A 20,901-nucleotide genomic window follows, 5' to 3' on the forward strand; every position below is an offset into this window, starting at 1 on the left:
CACACTGTGCTCTGCAATCGTATTTAAGTCATGCAGAGCAGCCATAAAGGGGGGAAAAGATCATTTAGATCAAGCTCCCACCATCACCCCAGATATAAGGTCCCTGAATAATTTGACATTTAGTCATGACAACAGGGCTGCGACCAGGAAAGGCTGAACCTGGCCGGAATGCCGCAGGAATGTCGGCGAGGTAAGAGTAAAATAAAAATAAATAGCGATGAAACACTAAAGGAACCTGTTCGGAGGTGAGGACAAAAATGAGAATGCTGCTCGCTAGGGGTCACTTTCTTTTATAGCTAAGGTCCTGTTAATTGGTAGGGGTGGGGCTTAACCCATATGTATGCTGCCATGGAGGCATATGGAAAAGGAGAATTAACCAGTTTGTACACCACTTCAGTATATCTACGTCCTCTGTGACCAGGGCCGGCCTTAGGTTTCACAGCGCCCTGAGCGAAACCTGATTATTGTGCCCCCTTCATCCTCTTCACGTGTGCATACACGCACACACCTTTCAGGTTCAGGAATAAAATCAATTAGTGGGGCAGTTAGCCCCCCCCCCCCCCCCTCCAATCTGGAGTGATAGCACAGAACCAACAATTTGCACCATGCGTTATAGCCGCAGTGCGTCACCCCCCCCCCCCCCCCAAAAAAAAAACACCCTCAGGCTCAGTATAGGTAGGTAGCCAGGTATAGGTGCCCCCGGTATAGGATCTCATATGTTTGTGCCTTCAATATAGCTAGCCAAGCATAGGTGCCCCCAGGATAGGAAGTCAGGTGTAGGTCTCCCCCCATAGGTGCCTCCAGTATAAGTAGCCATGTGTTGGTGCCCTACCTCAGTATAGGTAGCCAGCTATAGGTGATCCCAGTATAGGAAGACAGGCGTAGGTGCCCTCAGTATAGGTAGCCAGGTGCAGGTGCCTCCAGTATAGGTAGCCAGCTATAGGTGCCCTCAGTATAGGTAGCCAGTTATAGGTGCCCCCTTGGAAGTCGGCGCCCTGAGCGACCGCTCCAGTCGCTCAGGTTAAAGGCCGGCTATGTCTGTGACTTCATCCAAGCCAAGAGGACATAGATGTTTTTTCCTTGCAGCACAGTTGTGCACAGTCGGGCATGCTCACTTGCACGCAGCTGGCACTTTCAGCTGCAGTACTAAATTGGTGGAAGGGAGCATGTTCTTTTATAGCCAATTAGAGACCCCCCCCCCTCCCCCACGGATGAATGATCACTGCAGTAGCCAACTGCAGTGATCATTCATCTCTCCCCCAGCATGGTCAGATCGCTGATAAAAAGCAGCTGCAAGCAGCCTGTCTCACCTCGCCTGGTCCCTGCAGTCATCCTGCAGCCGGAGCCCTGTGCACAGCTCTGCACTCAGTCCCATGTTGCTGAATATTCAGGTCCTGGCTTGGTGACATCATCGGCAGTACCCAGACACTAGGGGAACACGAACACCAACACTAATCCTGGGGACACATCTGTCCATCTATAGAGTGTGTGTGTGTGTGTTGGGGGGGGGGGGGCAGGGGGCAAATGCAGGGGGCACATCTCGCTATAGTGAGGGGGGGGGGGGTTAGATATCGAGGACACATCTGGCTATATTGGGGGGGGGGGGGCAATATTGGGGACACATCTACTTATCTATACTGGGGGGACATAAAATTGGTGGCATGGTTCTTATCTACTGTAGCACTTTTTATTTTAAAACTGGAATTACTAAAAACGGAGAAATAATGCATTTTTCCCCCTCTTTTTTCCACTAAAATACATAAAAAAATAGCATTTTTTATTGGGACAACATACCCCCCCCAATGAAAGCCTAGTTAGTCTTGAAAAAAATCAACATATAGATCATTTAGGTGTCGTGGGTAGCGATAAAGTTATTGCCAATTAAAGAGAGTCTGAAGCGAGAATAGATCTCGCTTCAGACCTCATATATAGCAGGGACATGTGTGCCCCTGCTAAAACGCCGCTATCCCGCGGCTTAACGGGGGTCCCTGTCCCCCCAAATCCCGTCCGTAATGCGGGGGAGCGCTTCCGCATTGGGGCAGGGCTAACCACCGCAGCTCTGCCCCACGCGCGTCTGTCAGCGCGTATCTCCGCCTCTCCCCCGCCCCTCTCAGTCTTCCTTCACTGAGAGGGGCGGGGGAGAGGCGGCGATGCGCGTCTGATAGACGCGCTGGGAGGCAGGGCTGCAGCCGTTAGCCCTTGCCTCCAGGAAGCAAAATCAGCGACCAAGTCTGCGACCAAGGTTTGCGGGGGGTGGGTTGGGGGGTCAGGGACCCTCGTTCAGCCGCGGGATAGCGGCATTTTAGCAGGGACACACATGCCCCTGCGATATATGAGAGCTCAGTGTCTCTTTAAATAGGGACATACTGTAGCTAAAACGTTAATACTGCTCTGGTCCATAAGGGGAAATCAAGGTCTGGATGCGAAGTAGTTAATGATCCTTTGTGAATCAACCTCTACATGAGGCCAAAGGAAACACTTCTGTCCAACCACCAAGTTTCATGAAAAGTTGAGGATTTTTAAAGGAATCTGTTAAAGGTAGAATTCAATGTTATACAGATTTAACTCATACCTCTACCTGGTCTCACCTCTGACATCAGGCCAGGTTTACACTGGGGCACTGCGTTCCCAGTAAAAAACACAATCGCAACACAATGGAGGGGAAAAGTTGCATCATGCATTAGGCAAGGTTATGTTTTTGCTACTTTTTTGTATGCATTTACGCTTCACGTTTGCATTTTTTGTGTGTTTTGCGTTTTAGTTTTTTTAAATTTCCCTAATCAACAGAGTTCAGTACAGTAAGATATTTTTGAAAAAACCATTAATGCATTCATCTACATCTCTGTTGAGATACATGTTTTTGAAAAGTATGCAACATTGCAATACACACGTGTTTTCACATGCAGCTCATAGACAATTCATGTCACTAAATAGGGATCACAGTGCAATGTGCTTACCACATACCAAGGGCTTATGCAGGTCCTCAAGGTGCCCAAAATGATAGCTTGTCATCTTTTCTTTCGGCACCTCTTTCTAATGGTGCGTAAGCACGTCCAGTCACCTGCAGGGATCAGGACTCAATCTCTCAAGCGACAATTCAGACCGGAGTGCTGTACAGACATCTCTCACTAGCCCAGATATTAGCGATGCAATCTGTTGCCATGGAAGGCAGGGCAACAGCACAGTGCACAGCAGAGAAGCTTCAAGCAGTGGGCCTGCGCTCTCCGGATCTCTCAGCAATAGGGCTGCCATAAACACATGCTCATTAGAGACAGTACCAACCAAGAACCCTTTAATGTCAGCAGAGTGGATGTTTGCATGTACCTGCAATCACACAACAGCTGCAACATCTAGAAGAGAAAGGATAGGCTATAAAGTCTGGTACTAGCAATAAATTTCCTCTCTGTCCAGATACTGCCCACTTTCTGCACTCTTGCCCTGCTGTATTATGAGATTCCTGTAAAGCACACACAGGCTTGAAAGGCTGGTTGGACATGCAGGCATGAAACTAGCACTGCCTGGAGCAATGCAGCTGGTGAGGGAGCTGTGGACAAGCACTTTTAGCTCCGCACTGCAGATATTTATTGCTATGGAAGAGGAGAGGAAAGAAATGTTACAGTCATCAAGTCTATACATAACTTTAAGGGTTTATTTATAAAGTGGGAAGAGGTCATAGCTGATTGCTGCATATCATAGGTGTGTGCAAAAAAACCCAAAACAAACCAACTTTGAGCCAGTTTTTAAATGGCTTTATTTTGGGTGTTAAACTTCTTCAAAGTTCACATGCCTGCTGCAAATGTAGCTGGCTAGTTCAAGTCATGTGATGCAGGAAACATCATGTGACATCAGCTGACCAATGATGGCATGGTAGTATATATTGCTTCCACTTTGAAAGTAAAGTCTGCAGTTGACGGCTAGGGTTAAACCAAAGTTTTGCACTCCGATCTACATACTCCATAGGCTTGTGTATGTTCTCCAACTATTCTCACAAAAATATGTAATGCAGAAAAGTAAATTACCCAGTTTTCTCACTTTAAAAAGACCTGAAAGTTTGCATTTTAAACAAAACTTTAGAAATGTCGCCAAAGATGAGGGAAGTCACATTTCAGAGAGTTATCAATAGCACAGTTCTCTTTGGAATTATCTCCCATTCCTGTATCATGGCAACCATACGGTTTTGAGATCTAACTCATGTACTGTGTAGGACAGGCAGAGTCCTCAATGAGGACATAATATGCAGGCTAAACATTTCTGAGATATGACTCCACCCACAATATTTATATAGTGAGAAAATGTTGTGCTCCCCTCACTGTTTAGAGCAGGGGTCTCAAACTCGCGGCCCGTGGGCCATTTGCGGCCCTCGATACAATATTTTGTGACCCGCGCCGGCAAAAGCTTCCTTATAGTTTGCTTCAGTGCTCCCAAGTAATCCGCCGCATCCCCGCCGGTAAACGAGGGGTGCAGAGCATCCAAATTGCCCGGGGGGCAATCCACCGCCATTTCCTGGAAGGGGCAGCTTTCAGCTTCAGCTCTGCCCCTCCTGACGTCAATCGCGGCGCATCGCCACCTCTGCCCACCCCTCTCACTCTTCCTTCACAGAGAGGGGCGGGGAGAGGCAGCGATGCGCCGCGATTGACGTCAGGAGGGGCAGAGCTACAGCTGATTTTTGTGAAATCCCTTATGTAGCCCAGCCTCATCCTGACTTTGCCTCCTGCAGCCCCCAGGTAAATTGAGTTTGAGACCCCTGGTTTAGAGTAAGATGGTCCCAAATGACCATGCTTTTAGATCCAAAGCCATGGAAAGGAGACACAAATCCAACCCAAGTGAGCTGCATGGGAGTAGCTCTGGTTGTTACCCATTCTCTAGATGTCACATGACTGCTATTAGTGGACAGGTGCCTACTGAGGAGGGATTCTCCACAGCACTAGCCACCAGTGTGAATCTGGAAAGATATTTCCTGAGGACCAATGGTGTTCTGAAGAACAAGTAAATTATACATTTTTCCTTCTCATACACCTATCAAGTAAAGAAGACCTGTAACAATATATAGAAGAATGTAATATAGAATTCAAGAGACCAATATTTATGTATTTATCCTGGTTTTAGCATAAGAAACACTACCTATAGCTATACATTGCTCTATATTGGTATGTCAACCTACTCTCCCAATGATACTTAGCCAAGGCTATGACAGCACACAGCCTTCTGCCTCAGACCACTCTGGGAGAACAGGTGTTTCTACTCACTTCACAACAAGGATGCACCTTGGCAGCAGTAAAGATCTTGCCTTGAGATAAATGTAAGAATGTAAATCAGAGATCAGTGTGAATGTGACAAAAGATTTAAAGCCCAATCTACACGATACGATTCTTTGTACGATTCTATTTACGATTCGATTAAATCCGACATGTCTGATCGGGATTCGATTCGATTCAGTTCGATTTGCAATTGCAAAACAATGGCAACTCGAATTGCAACAAATCGAATCCTGATCAGACATGTCAGATTTAATCGAATCGTACAAAGAATCGTATCGTGTAGATTGGGCTTTACAGTGGTCAAATATTGACCAAATCAATTATGAAATAGTATAAAAAAATATTAATGTATGAAGAGTTTAAGAAGTCTTTAAAGTGGACCTGAACTCTTGCATAGAACACATAGAACAAGGAAAAAGCAGAAAAATCTACTCTGTGCAAATTTAGAAAAGCCTGTCTAATTCCCCCTCAAGTTATCACAAGTGTAATTTGAGCTCTCAGCTGTATCAGCACAGAAATTTGGCAGTCTCCAAGAAACAAAGAATGTTTTTCTTTAAAGGTTATTAAATGCTGTTGCTTATCTTTTAGGGCAGAGATGAAGTTCTGAGTTCGGGTTCGTATTAACAGTACTATCGGCATGGAGTCTGTATGTCCTCTCCATGTCTGCATGAGTTACCTCCAGGCACTCCAGTTTTTTCCCACATCCCATAAACATACAGATAAGTTAATTGGTTTCCCCCTAAATTGGCCCTGGGCTATGATGGACACAGCACTATGGTAGAGCTTAAATGAGGGACAGTAAGTAGCATAACTATACTGTGTAAAAGGGTTGCAAAAGAAGTCAGCACTATATAAATACTAAATAATAATAAGTATTGGAATGAAAAGCTGCACCAGCACTCATCCTTGTGGTGGCTGGGGGGTCTCAATTACAATAGGCAGAAAACACAAGTGTCTGACAGTCATTACAAAATATTTGGTTTAGTAAAGCACTACTGTAGTGAATACACATTTCCTTCTTTATAAAAAGGATATCATCTAGACTAGAAGCTTAGCTTTGTATTCCTTCCTGTGTCCTGTCCTGGCCTTGCTGTGCTCAGAAAAGCAGGACAAAGCATGCAGATCTCATAACTGACCTTCAGCAGACAGAACATTCCTTTCTGACTTATCATTCTGCAGTCCAACTGCAACATATAGCTAGTGTGAGGATGTCCCTGCTGCACACAATGGAAAAAAAAGGGGACAGGGAACACTGTGTACTTCAAAGTGGCTAAATTCATCCATTTTCTACAGGCATATGGAAAAAATAAAACTGCATTACTATATGGAGTTTATTACTCTACTGTTAGGAGACACAGGTGCCATAATGAAGACCTGTTTGGTAGTAGATGACAGGGGTCGCACCATCCTATACGGGTGAATCTTAAAGAAGATGAATACATGCACATCCATCTATCTATATGTTCCTTCTGTTTTAAGAAGGCAAACCACACTCAGCATCGCTTTTTAGTAGCAGGGCTTTTTCGGCCCCTATACTTTCCTATTGGTTTTGGGTCACCCCAAGCTGCTTGGTTACTCTGTTACACACACACACACACACACACACACACACACACACACACACACACACACACACACACACACACACACACACACACACACACACACAGTCAGAGTATTTTCCAATCCCAGGGGAAGAAGACAACTGGGCAGATACATGTCCCACCCAACTATGTTGCATGCTACACCAAATAAGACTGTCCAACAGCAATCACCCTGCAACAGAAAGTCATGCATTGTGATGTTGGTGTCACTTTCCAGCTACTGCTCAGGCTGGATGCTATATCACTATGGCATATGCTAGGTACACACCATACAGGTTTGTGTTAGATAGTAGTTAAATAGATAATTTCCGACATGTCCAATCTTATTTTCGATCTTTTTTCTGATCGATTTCTCATAGAAGTGAATGGAAATGGATAAGAAAAGATAACAGATTCAAATCGGAAAACGATAGGACAGAAAATTAACCGAAAGAATATATCGTGTGTACCCAGCGTTAGAGGAGATTCACATTTCTACAGACTCCACACAAAAAGTTGAAGCTTTTATTGGAAACATGCCACAAATAAAGGCTATACAAGCTACTTTCTCATGTAATAAATTCCATTCCAGGTTAGTATGCATCCAGTTGTGATTTTCCAGACAAGAGACCCGAGAACATGCTTACTTGCGGTAACAAAAATACTCTGGCGATTGGAACAAAAAAATCTGTACACACCCAGCATGGCAGCTGCAGACACAACCAATTATCACTTTCTATTCAGGTGTTCAGACAAGCTCAGTCACCCCAGAAGGGAACGCTCTCCCTTAAATGTACTTTATAAATCATATACAATTAAAATTATTAGGCATCTGCATACCCCTCCCCACATACATTAAACACAAGTGACAACATAAATACCAACATTACTTATTCAGGTGACCCACACTGTACCTAATCAAAGGTACCCATCAGACAGGCTCCCTGGAATCTTGTCATTGGAACCGCCCCTCTCACCAAAGGTCACTGTTATTTATGTAGCGCCAACATTTTCTGCAGCACTTTACAGAGTATAGTTATCTATAGCCATCACTAACTGTCCCGCAGAAGAGCTCACAATCTAATTCCTAACAGTCATATGTCCATCATAGTCAAGGGCTAATTTTAGGGGGCTATCAATTAAATTATCTGTATGTACAGTAGTATTTGGGATGTGGAGGAAATGCCCCATATCATCACACAGGGAGGGGGCTAAGTGTGAGGGTTATCGCACTGTATAGTTATGAATGGGAGGGATAAGAGACATTGCCAGCAAAGGGCAACTCTCTCAGCTATATTCATTTTGGAAAGTGAGAGCGCCCTTCAGGTCCTGTGCCGGTACCCATGGAACCTTACCCCAGTGATCATAGCCACAGTCCTGCTGTTCCACCTGATCATAAGTCAACTTCTCCATTGGTGCAGAGACTGGCTTAAAGAGACACTGAAGCGAAAAAAAAAATTATATTATGATTTGTATGTGTAGTACAGCTAAGAAATAAAACATTCAAGTGGATCCGAGATGAACTTTTACTCATTGCATAATTGTGTTCCTTTCCTTGCAGACAAGCCTGCCTCTGGGTAATGTTTACAAACAACATGGCTGCTGTCATTGTACCACAGGAATAATCAATCATATTCTATTAAAGCTGTTTGCAGCTAGATTTGCTGTGTAAACTATTTAAACTTTAGATAAGATATATAGACAAGTTACCTGTTATAGTTAGTTTTTCATCTCGGATCCACTTTAAGATCAGATACATCAGTGTAATGGTTTCCAGTACAGGAAGAGTTGAGAAACTCCAGTTGTTATCTCTATGCAAACAAGCCATTAAGCTCTCCGACTAAGTTAGTCGTGGAGAGGGCCGTTATATGACTTTTATTATCTCAACTGTAAGTGAACTGTTTACTTTTTCTCTGCTAGAGGAGAGGTCATTACTTCACAGACTGCTCTGAAAGAATCATTTTGAATGCTGAGTGTTGTGTAATCGGCACATATTATAGAATAATGCAATGTTAGAAAACACACTATATACCTGAAAATAAAAATGAGAATATTTTCTTTGCTGCTAATCTTCTAGTAATTATTCATAGTACACAACCAATTCATTATATCATATTTTTTTTCGCTTCAGTGTCTCTTTAACAGTCATGTGGGTGCGCAGGAGAATGACTATGTCCATGCTTCTACATCTCTTACCCACCTACTTACCAGCCTCTGTACTAATGCAGAGACAGGACCAAGAATGGTCCAGATAACATGGCACAGGCTAAGGTCATAGCAGCTAGACTCCCGAAGGTAGATGCCTAGACAAGAAAGATCCTGTTGATTTCATGCAGCAGTGAAAAAAAAAAAACTGCAAGCGTTAGAATCAGAGTTTTAATGCCTTTGATGCAGGACCGTAGGGCCAACATAGCAGCTGTAAAGATGAAAAGTCTTAAACATAACTTTTACAGTAAAATTCTAAATTTGCGTTTACTTTGGCAGCCTATAGCTCTGAACAGCTGAGTATTTTACTACAGTCATTTACAGAAAAGTGCTTGCTATTTTGTACTTCAACTTTCTTCCAGTCTTCTGTGGATTCATCTGGTGGGCAGGTTAATCTGGTGTGACCTTGTGACACCCGCAGTAGAGAGAACAGAAGTCGGACTACCATGCCAGTACAACTGTAGAAGACGGGGCAAATGGTAGTGGTAAAACCCAGTCACTGGAGTGGAGCATGTAAATAGTATTTGTATCTGTACAGCTGCCGGTAAGCATGTCTAAAATATAGATACTTACATTTCAAAATGTAGTGCCAAAAACTAATACTAAACAACATGTGGTTTTAGAATGAACATCAATTTTGGATTTAGTTGAGCTTTAAGTGTACCTGAAGTGACATGAGATAAACAGGTCTGTACAGTGCCAAGCATACAAATAATTAGGCTTTGTTCCTTTTCTTCTTGAAGGAGTTAACATTCAGGTAAATAAGTGACAGCATCTCCAGTTAGGACTGAGGGGAACTTTGCCAGACTAATGTAAGGGCCTATTTCCACTGAGCCTGAATACAGGCTGAAGCTGCATTTCCCTGCATATAAGGGGGCGGGGAACTGTTGCTCATCTCTTCAATGGCGTGCTGTCCAAACTGTGGTTAAAATCTGAAAGGCAAGCAGAAGAATTCTGCAACACGCAGCAGGATGACTATAGCCATGCATGGCATAGCAATTCAGGCTGCAGCTGAATAGTAGTACGGGAGTTGAGGCAGAATCGGAAATGGCTGTGGCTCCTAGTGAAAACAGTCCCGTGCCCTCACTGTGAAGGAATAAGCAATAAACAGCTTTCCTGGAAAAGAACAGCTTCTGAATGCTGAGGATTGATAAAAGGTCAATAGTTCACATATTTGGTCTAGGAAACAAAGACCATCCTTCAGCTGAGAAAATTGGGGGTTTCTTAAGAAAAAAAAACAAAAAAAAAATTTTATGAATAGGAGTACAATTACAAATAAAATTAAAATCCAATTGTTTATCGCACCTGTTTTCTTTCACCCCAGGTTTTATTTAAAGGCAAGTTCCATGGCAAATTAGACTTGTTTAACTATATACTCATTTTGTAAATGTAAAGCGAATCTAGAAAAAAAAAAAAAAAAAACAAAAAAAAAAAAAAAAACGGGGGATTTTCCCCAACCCCTTGCAGCCACCCTGTCCCACGCCAGTCCTCAAAGATCCTCCAGCCCCATTTCTTCACTGCTGACTTTCAAGTCGAAGGCCACTCCGCCTGAGCAGCCTTGGCTGCGTGCACTGTGTCCTGCGCAGTCACAGCACGAGAAAATCTCTACTGCGCAGGATGCTCCCTGCGATGGGAGTGCAAACGAGGATGGGCACAGTCAGGGTCCTGCAGGTGCAGTGGACAGCGACTGAACAAAGAGAAACTGAGCCATGGCAGGGGACCGGAGGATCATTGTGTACCAGTGCGGGACAAGCCGGCTGCAGGGGGAAGCCCCAGGTAAGTGAAACTTTGCTTTGTTTTTGTTTTTTTTAAACTCATTTCAGGTTCGCTTTAACTTTTAACCAAGTGCTTTTAATGTGCAAGCATACAGTGTATTTTGTGTACCCATTAACTATCCCCCCCCCCCACCCCATAAAAACTGTAAAGTTTTACATAGTAGGATAAGGCTGGGCTTTCCCCACATGTGGAATGCTTCATCCATCTAACTCACAGCATTGTTACTATGGTAAAGTAGTGACATCATGCATCTCCAAGGCAACAACATTAGCATTAGTGCATCCCACAAGTTATTGACAGGAAAGGTCTTGATGAGATAGTGAATGCATTTGTGATAGAGATCTTAAAACTGGAACTTGAGCTGCTAGAGAATCTGTTACAAATTAACAAATTAAACAGCAACATATGTAATCTGTGCTGGGGGGAAAAATATATACATAAATCAAACCACTAAAGATCAATGAAAACAATGTGTGCTCATTATATGCCAATATCAGACACATTATAACAGCTGCAGCTCAGACTAAAGCAAGGGTTCTGCAGCATCACTCCCTCTTGTCCTATTACCATGGAAACAGAAGCTTCTACAAGTCTTATTCTGTTGCTGTGGAAACTGGTAAAGACCTTCCCCGTCTCTTCTATTACCTGAATTACAGAATGAATTATTCAGGTCACATCCAAAGAAAACCAGGACCACTCAGCAATGCTGCACTGCTAAAGTACATGGACCTTATAACCTAGAGGTGCAATACATTTTCAGAAAGCATAAAAAAAAAAAAAAAAAAAAAAAAAAATAAAGGTATACATAATTTCAGTGCTGTAGATTTTTTTTTTTTGCAATTTTTTTTTTAAATTGTTGAAATTAGCATAGTGTTAACATCATTCGCAGTCCTTTACAGGGTAATTCTGTTATTATCCCTCAGAGAGCTCACAATCTAATCACTACCAAAGTTTTATGGCACTGTCAGACTACAGCCTTGTACACCAACCAGAGGGCACTCGGCCAAGGTTTGGAGCCAACCCTGCTGACAGTCTAGCTTATAAACGGTGTCCCTGATGCGCCTTCAAAGGATCTGGAGTAGCGTAATATCTCGGCCCAGCCCACTGTACCCCTTCTCAACCTCCCCTCTGCACAGCAACAAAACACAGCCATAGGCTAGCAATGCTTTTATACAAAGCTCAGGCCCAAACTGCTGCCCAAGGGATCAAGACCTGATCCCGGCCGAGACAGTAATTGTGTGTATGTAAGAAACCATTTAACATATGAGTGTATGTAAATATACATAAGTGTGAGCTCCTCTGAGGGATAGTGGTAATAGGACTATGTACTCTTAAGTACTGCGGAAGATATCAGCAATATGTTAGGCCTCATTCTCATCATACGCGCTGCCATGCGCACTTTGGCATTGCGTATGATGTGCAACAAGCAAGAACGGCAGAATTGCATAGATAGTACTTCTACCATTCTCATCTAATGCACTGCGCAGCAGTGTGTTGCGTTATCGCACTGCTGCATGTATTTTTTTTTAGGAAGCGCAGCGCTGACCCATTCATTCTAGTGAATGAGATCGACAGCACAGTGCATAGCGTCGCAGATGGCGTGCAACCGTACGTGTTGCGTTCCGATCGCACGGCCATCTGTCCTAAATAATGTGAATGAGGCCTTAAAGAGACTCTGTAACAAATTGTTTATCTTTATTTCTTCTATGCTATAAATTCCTATGCCTTTTCTAATGTGGTCTGGCTTACTGCAGCTTTTCCTAATTGCACAGTAGCTGTGTTATCTCTGTTATATGATCTAATCTTCTCTCTATAGTCGGCACAGTCAGGCTGAGGCAGTCAGACTGGAATGTGCAGGGCTGCTTGTGATTAGCTAGAAGCTGTACACACCCCCTGCAGGCTCTGTGTGACTAACACACTCTGCTTAGCTGAGCCTATTAGAAGCTGGTTAGTTTGTTTGTAAACACTGCCTAAAACTGGCAATTACAAGCCAGGTTTGCAGCAGAGAATGGCAGAAACAGCACAGAGGGGACCAGGAGCACATAATGAATAGAATGGTATGCTTTTTATTGTAAGAATTTCAGAGTACAGATTCTCTTTAAAGTGAACTGAGCATCATTTTTAAACACCCAGGGCAGCTCTATAGCAAATAAAAAAATGCATTCTAAAAATGTGGTTTATTAAAAAAAAAAAAAAAAAAAAAAAAAAAAAACCTTTAATTTTACCTCATTTTTTTTTTTTTTTTTTTTTTTTACATCTAAGGGTTAAATTAGCCACTGTCTGTCTGCAAAGGACCTGCGGTCCCTGAGCAGAAGATGGTGGAAGACAGATAAGAAATCACCTCTTTAGACTTAATTGGCCACAAACAAACACCCATTGTACTTCAAACAGAAAACATCAGTAAGGCTCCCTGCACACTGCAAATCCGTTTTCCGATTCTGATTCCGTTTCCGATTTTCCCTGAATACATTCAACAGAAAAACGGATCAAAAAACGCAGCATGCAGTAAAGATTAAAAATCTGAATCTGATGTAAAAACAGATTAAAAAGCGGAATCTGAATCGCGTGCAGTGTGCAAGAGGCCTTACAGTTGAAGCACACCTAGCCTGGATAATAGCAGTTGTAAGACAGCAGGGGAGTAAGCTTCTGAACAATGGCAGCCCTTGCAGCTATTTGAAGCCAAGAGCTGCTTGGATCCCTTCAAGCTTTTCTCTTACTAATGGCTATAAAGGCGGATGTTCGAACTTCCTCATAGCCACAATTTTGGTTCCTACACCTGTCCATGGTTCTCATACTACCGCTGTTAACAGGCCACAATCAAAATCGCCACTGCATTCACAAATACACAGGTATGCAGCTGAAATTGCTGTCACTAAAACATCTCCAAAGACATCAATTAATGCAAATCATTTACAAACCCTGTGTATATAAGCCGCTTTGAAAGGTCTTTAAACTAAAGGCTCGTACACACTCCGTACTAAAGAAAACGACCGGTCCGTCATCACCTCCCGCTGGGCGGGTTTTCAGCAGACGGTACAGCGTGTGCACAGTCTATCGGCGGACTGATAAGGCTGTTTCTGAACGATCCACCCGATGAATCGTTCAGAAACAGCCTTATCAGTCCGCCGGACTGTATACACGCTGTACTGTCTGCTAAAAACCAACCCAGCGGGAGGCAACGACGGACCAGTCGTTGCCTTTAGTACGGCGTGTGTATGAGCCTTTAGTATGCTTTCCCTAAAATGTCTGTTTGTCTTTAGGATAAGTGCGCTACCAGGAAAAGTTCCTAAGTTTTCTATGCTAACAAAGATGGGCAACTTCTCCCAGGAGGAGTTAAGGTGGCCATACAGTTTTGTTTTTTTCCCCATCAACCGTAGATTCAATCACTCTGACCTAATCTGCTATAAATTGATGCTGCAAACCATGGAAGAGATCATGCGATCAGCAACGGGTTGTGAGGGGGTTTGATTTTAGAACAACGGATGTGTTGGCAGCAGAGCATATGCTCACCTGTCAGTCTGCAGGTATCCTCTCTCTCCATTGCTGCCTGTGCTGCTCCTCCCTGTCTCTTCTTTCCATTGCTCAGGTCCCACGACAAACACTAGAGGTATCTGCCACTGGCACAGTCAATGAAGAGAAGAGAGCGATTTTAACCTTTCAGTGCTCATCCCTTTAATTTGCCAATAGCTTAATCACTACTAATCACAATGAAATGGTCTATATCTTGGTTTTTTTTTTCACCAATTGGGCTTTTTGGGGTTGATATTTATTTTCAGTAATTACTTTATTTTGTATGCATTGTAAAGGGAAATACAAGGGGAAAAAAAATAAATGAAAAAATACACTATTTCTCCAATTTCATCCCCTATGGTTTTAATATTAACACTGCTACCGTGCATAAAACCCACACATTTTATCTGCCTATTTGTCCTGGTCATCACAAAATTTTAATTATGTCCCTAGTACAAAGTATGGCGACAATATATAATTTGGAAATAAAGGTATTTTTTCTTTTCCTCACTATTTTCACATGCACGTGCTCCTACGGGAGCGCACATGCGCATAGCGGCAGCAGCAACGTCCTGGAGCCATTAAGAGGCTCTAGCAGGACGTTTTTAATAAGTCAGCATGTCATTAAGTGGTTAAAGCGGATCCGAGATGAAAAACTAACTATAACAAGTAACTTGTCTATATATATTATCTAAAGTTTAGATAGTTTACACAGCAAATCTAGATGCAAACAGCTTTAATAGAATGTGATCATTTCTTCCTGTGATACAATGGCAGCAGACATGTTTGTAAACATTACACAGAGGCAAGGCTTATCTGTATCTTGAGCAAAAAAAAAACCTAATCCCCCTCATCCTCCCTCCTCCCCTTTGCCTCTGAAACCTCTGGCTAGTAATACCTCCCCCTCCTCCTGCCCAGACTGAGCTCCCATGAGCCCTTGCTACTGTCTGAGAGAGCCTTGGCTCTCTGAAAACCTGTGGGCGTGGCTTGGTTAGTTTATAGGGAATTAAAGTATTAAAACAAAAACAAAGAAGTATTTGGCTTGAGAAATGCCCTATAAACAATAGGAAAGGAACACAATTATGCAATGTGTAAAAGTTCATCTCGGATCCACTTTAACTTACCTGGGGCTTGTTCCAGCCCATTCCTGTGCCTCCAATGTCCTCCTGAACTGCTCCGGGCAGCAGCGGCGACCCCCGCAAAGCTGGGCTGTCGGCGGCTACTGCACACATGCGACCCAGAGTCGTGCACACCCTGGTTGCACTCTTGTAGCCGGGAGCGTTCTGCACAATATGCGTAATTTGCCAGCTTTGCAGGGGTCGCTACCGCTGCCCAGAGGGGATCAGGAGGACGTTATGGGCACAGTAAGAGTCCAGGGGGCTGGAAGAAGCTCCAGGCAACTTAAGATTCCCTCACACAGATATGGGGGGGGGGGGGGACCCCAGCAGATTAATAGATTTAACGTGGATATCTATTGAAAATTGTGTACAGTGTGTAGAAACATTCAATCCCTCTGGATCAGATTTGATGTGGAGGGATGGATCTGATGTACCCGGAGCAGTTCAGGAGGACACTAGAGGCACAGGAATGGGCTGGAAGAAGCCCCAGGTAAGTTAACCACTTAATGACATGCTGACTTATAAAAACATCCTGCTAGAGCCGCTTAATGGTTCAGATCCATCCCTGCGCTGCGTAATATGTTGGCGCTTTATAAATAAATAAATTTGTATATGGCCAACTTTAAAGTGGCCATCATCTTTGGATCGGTCACACAAGATCTCTCTTTCACTAAAAATGTACCTAAAAAGGAGGTAACAAAGGCTTCCTTCAGCCCCCTTCAGGCCTTGGGCTCCCTCGGTATATTTGTCAGTTGAGCATGCAGCACTCGCTCCCTTAAGCACAACGGGGACATGCACAATTGACAAATAGACCAGTGCAGTCATCGGACGATCGGAGCAGCCCAGAGAAACTAAGATGGAGCCCACGGTCTGAAGGAAGCCACAGGTATGAATACATACTTGCTGTATAGACACGTTGCTGGGCTACAGCCTTGCAACGCACTTGGTTGTTTTTGGGAAGAGGGAACAACTAAAGGGCAGCTTCTGGCAGGAGAACAACAGTCACTTTAAAGTGCTACATCAGGATGGCCATAATCACGTTACTTTCTTGAAAGACACCCAAGAAGCCACGAACACTAATGTGAATACAGGCCTTAAAGCCCACCATACCTATCAAATGGGATTAAGATCAGGTTCTGATATCAAGAGTTTACTAGGGTTCACCATGCACCACTCACATTTCTGTGAAAGGTCAGACTTCTGATAGGTCCATCAAAGGGCTGCCACCCCTAACTTTGCACGGTTCAATGCAATACAAAGTTACAGCAAACACACAAACACATCAATATTGCATTTGAGGGATTAATCAGGCGTGCCTTATGATATAGAGATCTGATGGCCTACATTTTCAGGTAGGCTAAATGTTTACTGAAGACAGTTACACTATAGTAGCTTGAAACTTTTACGGACGTATAAAATCCATAGGTTATTCCTATTTAATTCCCAGTCCAATGACACTTATTGTGTCACAAATCCTTATAAACCAGTATGCAGAAAATGCAGTTATACTGCAGGAAGTTGAAGGCATGATAAATCCTGTATCCACGATTAATTCTGAGATATCCTACCCAAAAACACATGCATCATGAATGAAGAACAAACTTGATGGGAAGGAAAATTTAAAATGTCTTAAAGTTCATTACATCAGAGACAGGAGGCTCAAACAGAAATAATATCCTCAAAGCAGCATTTATTTCATCCACGCAATTCCAAAACATTTATATTGGGTGTCTGGCATTTTATTGGCATCCATCATAAACAGGCTAATACACTGTGCAGATGCAGCCAGCCCTAGTGGACTGTCCTGCACAAGGCTTACAACCAAATGAGGCCCTTTACCAGAAAAAAAAAAATGGATCGAAAACAAAACAAAAAATGAAGAAAAAAAAAAAAAAAAAAAAAAAAAAAAAAATCAAAAAAGGAAAATACTTTTAGGGCATTCAAACTTAAGAGGTGCAGAATTATCACGCCATAAGTTAAAAGGACTTCACAAAGCTCACATTTAAAAACATCTATTGTTAGCTAACAAAAACAGGTGGACCCCCATTCCCAATTACGGGAACTGCAGCCAATCACAGCTGGCGCTGTGCTGCCTCCTTCATGGGAAGAAAGGAAATAGGGAGTCATTTTCATGCACAGGGAATGCTGCACAAATGGAAACTAAAAACAGTTCTTTACAAAATAAAAACGGGACCACTTTGCATCATTCCAGCCCGTACGTGCCCTAACGGCAAGGAGAGTGCGGGCGCCTCTCTGAAACTGCAGCCTCCCTAATCCCCTGAACAACGCGAGGGCAACCCGAGAAACAACTGATGTGCCAACGCAATCCAGCAATGCCCAAGAGGACGCTGCGAGAACCCGTCTCCCCGGGCACGCAGCAGTATGAGCAGTTGTGCCAATGATACAGATATGATAAGCACTGGGACAGGTCAGGGGTAGCGGTGGGGGTAGGCATGTGGTGAAGGGGAGCGGGTAAGTAATGGGCTGTAGCAAGACGCAACACCCTCTTTAATTGTTGCCTTCTCCGGTCTCTTCATCTTGCTGGTCACTTGTCCAGAGGGTCAAGTTGTCGCGTAGAAGCTGCATGATGAGGGTGGAGTCCTTGTAGGAGTCCTCGTTAAGAGTGTCCAACTCAGCAATGGCATCATCAAAGGCCTGCTTGGCAAGGAGGCATGCTTGTTCAGGGTTACCCTGTATCTCATAGTAGAAGACTGAAAAATTAAGGGCTAGGCCTAGACGAATAGGGTGAGTAGGCTGCATGTGCTCTTTGCTGATCTCAAAAGCCTCCTTGTAAGCAGCCTCAGATGCTTCAGTTACACTTCGCTTCCTATCTCCGTTGCCCACTTCGGACAGGTAACGATAGTAATCTCCCTTCATCTTCAGATAGAAAACTTTGCTCTCATACTGGAAGTCGTTGCAATTCTTGATGAGGAACTTGTCAAGCAAGGACAGCACTTCATTGCAAACACCCTCGAGCTCGGCTTCAATCTTCTCTCTGTACGCTTTCACCTTCTCCAGCTTCTTCTCATTACCATCAGCCAGGGTCTTTTGCTCAATGCTGCTGATGACTCGCCATGAAGATCTTCGTGCACCCACTACATTTTTGTATGCTACAGACAGTAGGTTCCGATCTTCATTAGACAATGGTTCATTAAGTTCTGTGACCTGCATACAAAAAGGAAATAAAGGGAACAAATCTCAACTTATAATGTACAGATGGCATTATGGAGAGCAAAACGATGACCAGTTCTTCGTTCATTAGTGGATAAATGGCCAACATTTATATAATGCATAAGCCTAATTTTGCCTGGCCCCCTCCCCATTACAGCAGGACAGGGCACCACACCCCACCACTGCATTACAGGTATCAAAAGGACACTGGTCATCAAATAAACTACACTGCAAAATCACATCATTACAACACCAAATGTCAGAAGCAGCCCAACATGTAGAAAATTCTATTTTTTAGCATAGTAAGTAAGCTACAGTCCATCATGGTGTCATCCCAAACCCAGCAATTTATTCTGCCAGCTCAGTATCCCAATTTTATAGCCAAGAAGGCACTCACCCCACCCTGAAACTGTCACATAGCATCCTACTAGACTTGGTCCCCACTAGCCTGTACAAGGATCATAAGTACCACATCCTGCTCCCAGCAATATACAACTGCTCCATATAAAAGCCCAAGCTTGACTTTAGATTAAACTATTCACAATGAAAATGATACTACAATTCAATCAATTAAATTTTTCATCAGTGGTTTATGTTCAAATGAACAGCCATCTTATTTAATATGAAATAGATGTTTTGTTTCCAGCAATTAAGATAAATGTATAACATGAACCATTCATAATATACAAACTACAGCAGGTCTTATGGCAAAAAGTCTGTCATTCATAAATATTCCTGTTCTAGCAGGTGTTAACAGCCTCCATTCTCAAGACTTGAGTATTGCAGTAAAAAGCAAATCGAACATCAAACTATAGATATTGCAGCTAAGAAGCTCTCTCTCCAGGTAGGAGGGGCTGCATATAGAACACCGCAAGGTCTGGAATGTAACGGTCCCCGTATATATACATAGCTGGCTACTTCCTATAGTATGCATGCATTTCCTCCACACGTTGCCGATCCTCTCCTTCCTCTATACCTCCTCACTCACCGCTCTCATAGCTGCCGCCATATCCTCGTATCTCTCCGCCTGCTCTGCCAAACGGGCTCTCTGGAGCAGCTGCTCCCGGTCCGCCATGCTGTTCTCCCGGGCTGGTCTGGTTGGAGTGCCGGTGCTGGTTTCTGCTCTCCTTCACCTTCCTCGCACTGATCCCGGTTATGCTCCTCACGGCGCTGCAACCCGGGACGCACTATTAATGGGCGGGAACAAGGGCGTGTCTTTTGCGAATATTTCTAGGTGACGTCATGAGCTATTTATAGATACTAGTATGAGCATGCGTAGTGAGTTTACTGCAATGCACAGCAAAGAGGTGGGGAGCGGAGAAAAGGGAGGGAGGGGTCGCCGAAGCGAGAGGAACAGGTCTGGGGTCGTATCAAACACATGTCTCCTTTCTGCACACGTAAAGCTGATGATGACTATTAACTACACGCTGACCTTCCCTCTAACGCAATTACAAGCACTGGCGTCACTATTTAACGTATTGCAGTTTTATAAGTGGAACTACTGAGAACTGAGTCTGAACATTCTGTATAGCAAGGATGTACTAAATGTGAAGAGTAAGGATGCCAATGTAACTCTTTAAATTATGCTGTATTACTTATTGCCTGTGAAACTTAGGCCCTATTCACAGTGGAATGTTCCAATGTAAAAGACAAACTGCAACGCAGAATATCGCATTTCATTGTAAAAGCTATGCAACGTTAACAGTGCGAATGGCATACAAGCAGAGCAGTGCATTAGGACCTGAGCCCCACTGAAGCAGTTGTGTCCGCTTTTTCGTTACACATCAGTGTTACAGATGCTGAAAGGCAGACAGAAGCGATAAAACTGCGTTATGGGTCAGGCCCTTACCACAAAATGAGCCCATAAACAGTGACAAGGATTCATTTTATATGGCGCAACATGGCATAACGTGCAGTGTGACTTTTCCCTTCCGTTCCTGCTTTTACAGGAAATAAAATGACTACTGTGAACATAGACCTTAGATCAGGGGTAGGGAACCTATGGCTCGGGAGCCAGATGTGGCTCTTTTGATGGCTGCATCTGGCTGACAGACTAAGCTACACTGCTCAAGCAGCACAGCTTAGTGTGGCAGCGCAAGCAAAATTTTCAGTGGGCACACTACTGCTGTAGCATGCACTACTAACTTACTTGCCCCTCCAAAAAAAAAAAAATAAGGCCACTCCAATTGTCCCACCCTGGACCCTGTCAGGTCCAGCGACTTTGTAGGACAAAAGCCCCACACATTGATTCGCCCAATAGGCTGCTTGTCACTTGACAGG

General features: G+C 43.6%; 1 protein-coding gene across 1 annotated transcript; it reads right to left on the reverse strand.

Annotated features, from left to right (window-relative positions):
* Positions 1 to 17,120: 17,120 nt before the first annotated feature.
* YWHAH (tyrosine 3-monooxygenase/tryptophan 5-monooxygenase activation protein eta) lies at positions 17,121 to 19,825 on the reverse strand. Its single transcript, XM_068238371.1, has 2 exons — positions 19,610 to 19,825; positions 17,121 to 18,615 (listed from the first exon to the last, which is right to left on the reverse strand). The coding sequence occupies exons 1-2, from the start codon at positions 19,694 to 19,696 to the stop codon at positions 17,959 to 17,961; spliced, it is 744 nt and encodes a 247-aa protein (XP_068094472.1). The 5' UTR covers positions 19,697 to 19,825; the 3' UTR covers positions 17,121 to 17,958.
* Between the last annotated feature and the right edge of the window lie 1,076 nt (positions 19,826 to 20,901).

Source organism: Hyperolius riggenbachi, chromosome 1, assembly GCF_040937935.1.
Source record: "Hyperolius riggenbachi isolate aHypRig1 chromosome 1, aHypRig1.pri, whole genome shotgun sequence".
Taxonomy (NCBI): Eukaryota; Metazoa; Chordata; class Amphibia; order Anura; family Hyperoliidae; genus Hyperolius; species Hyperolius riggenbachi.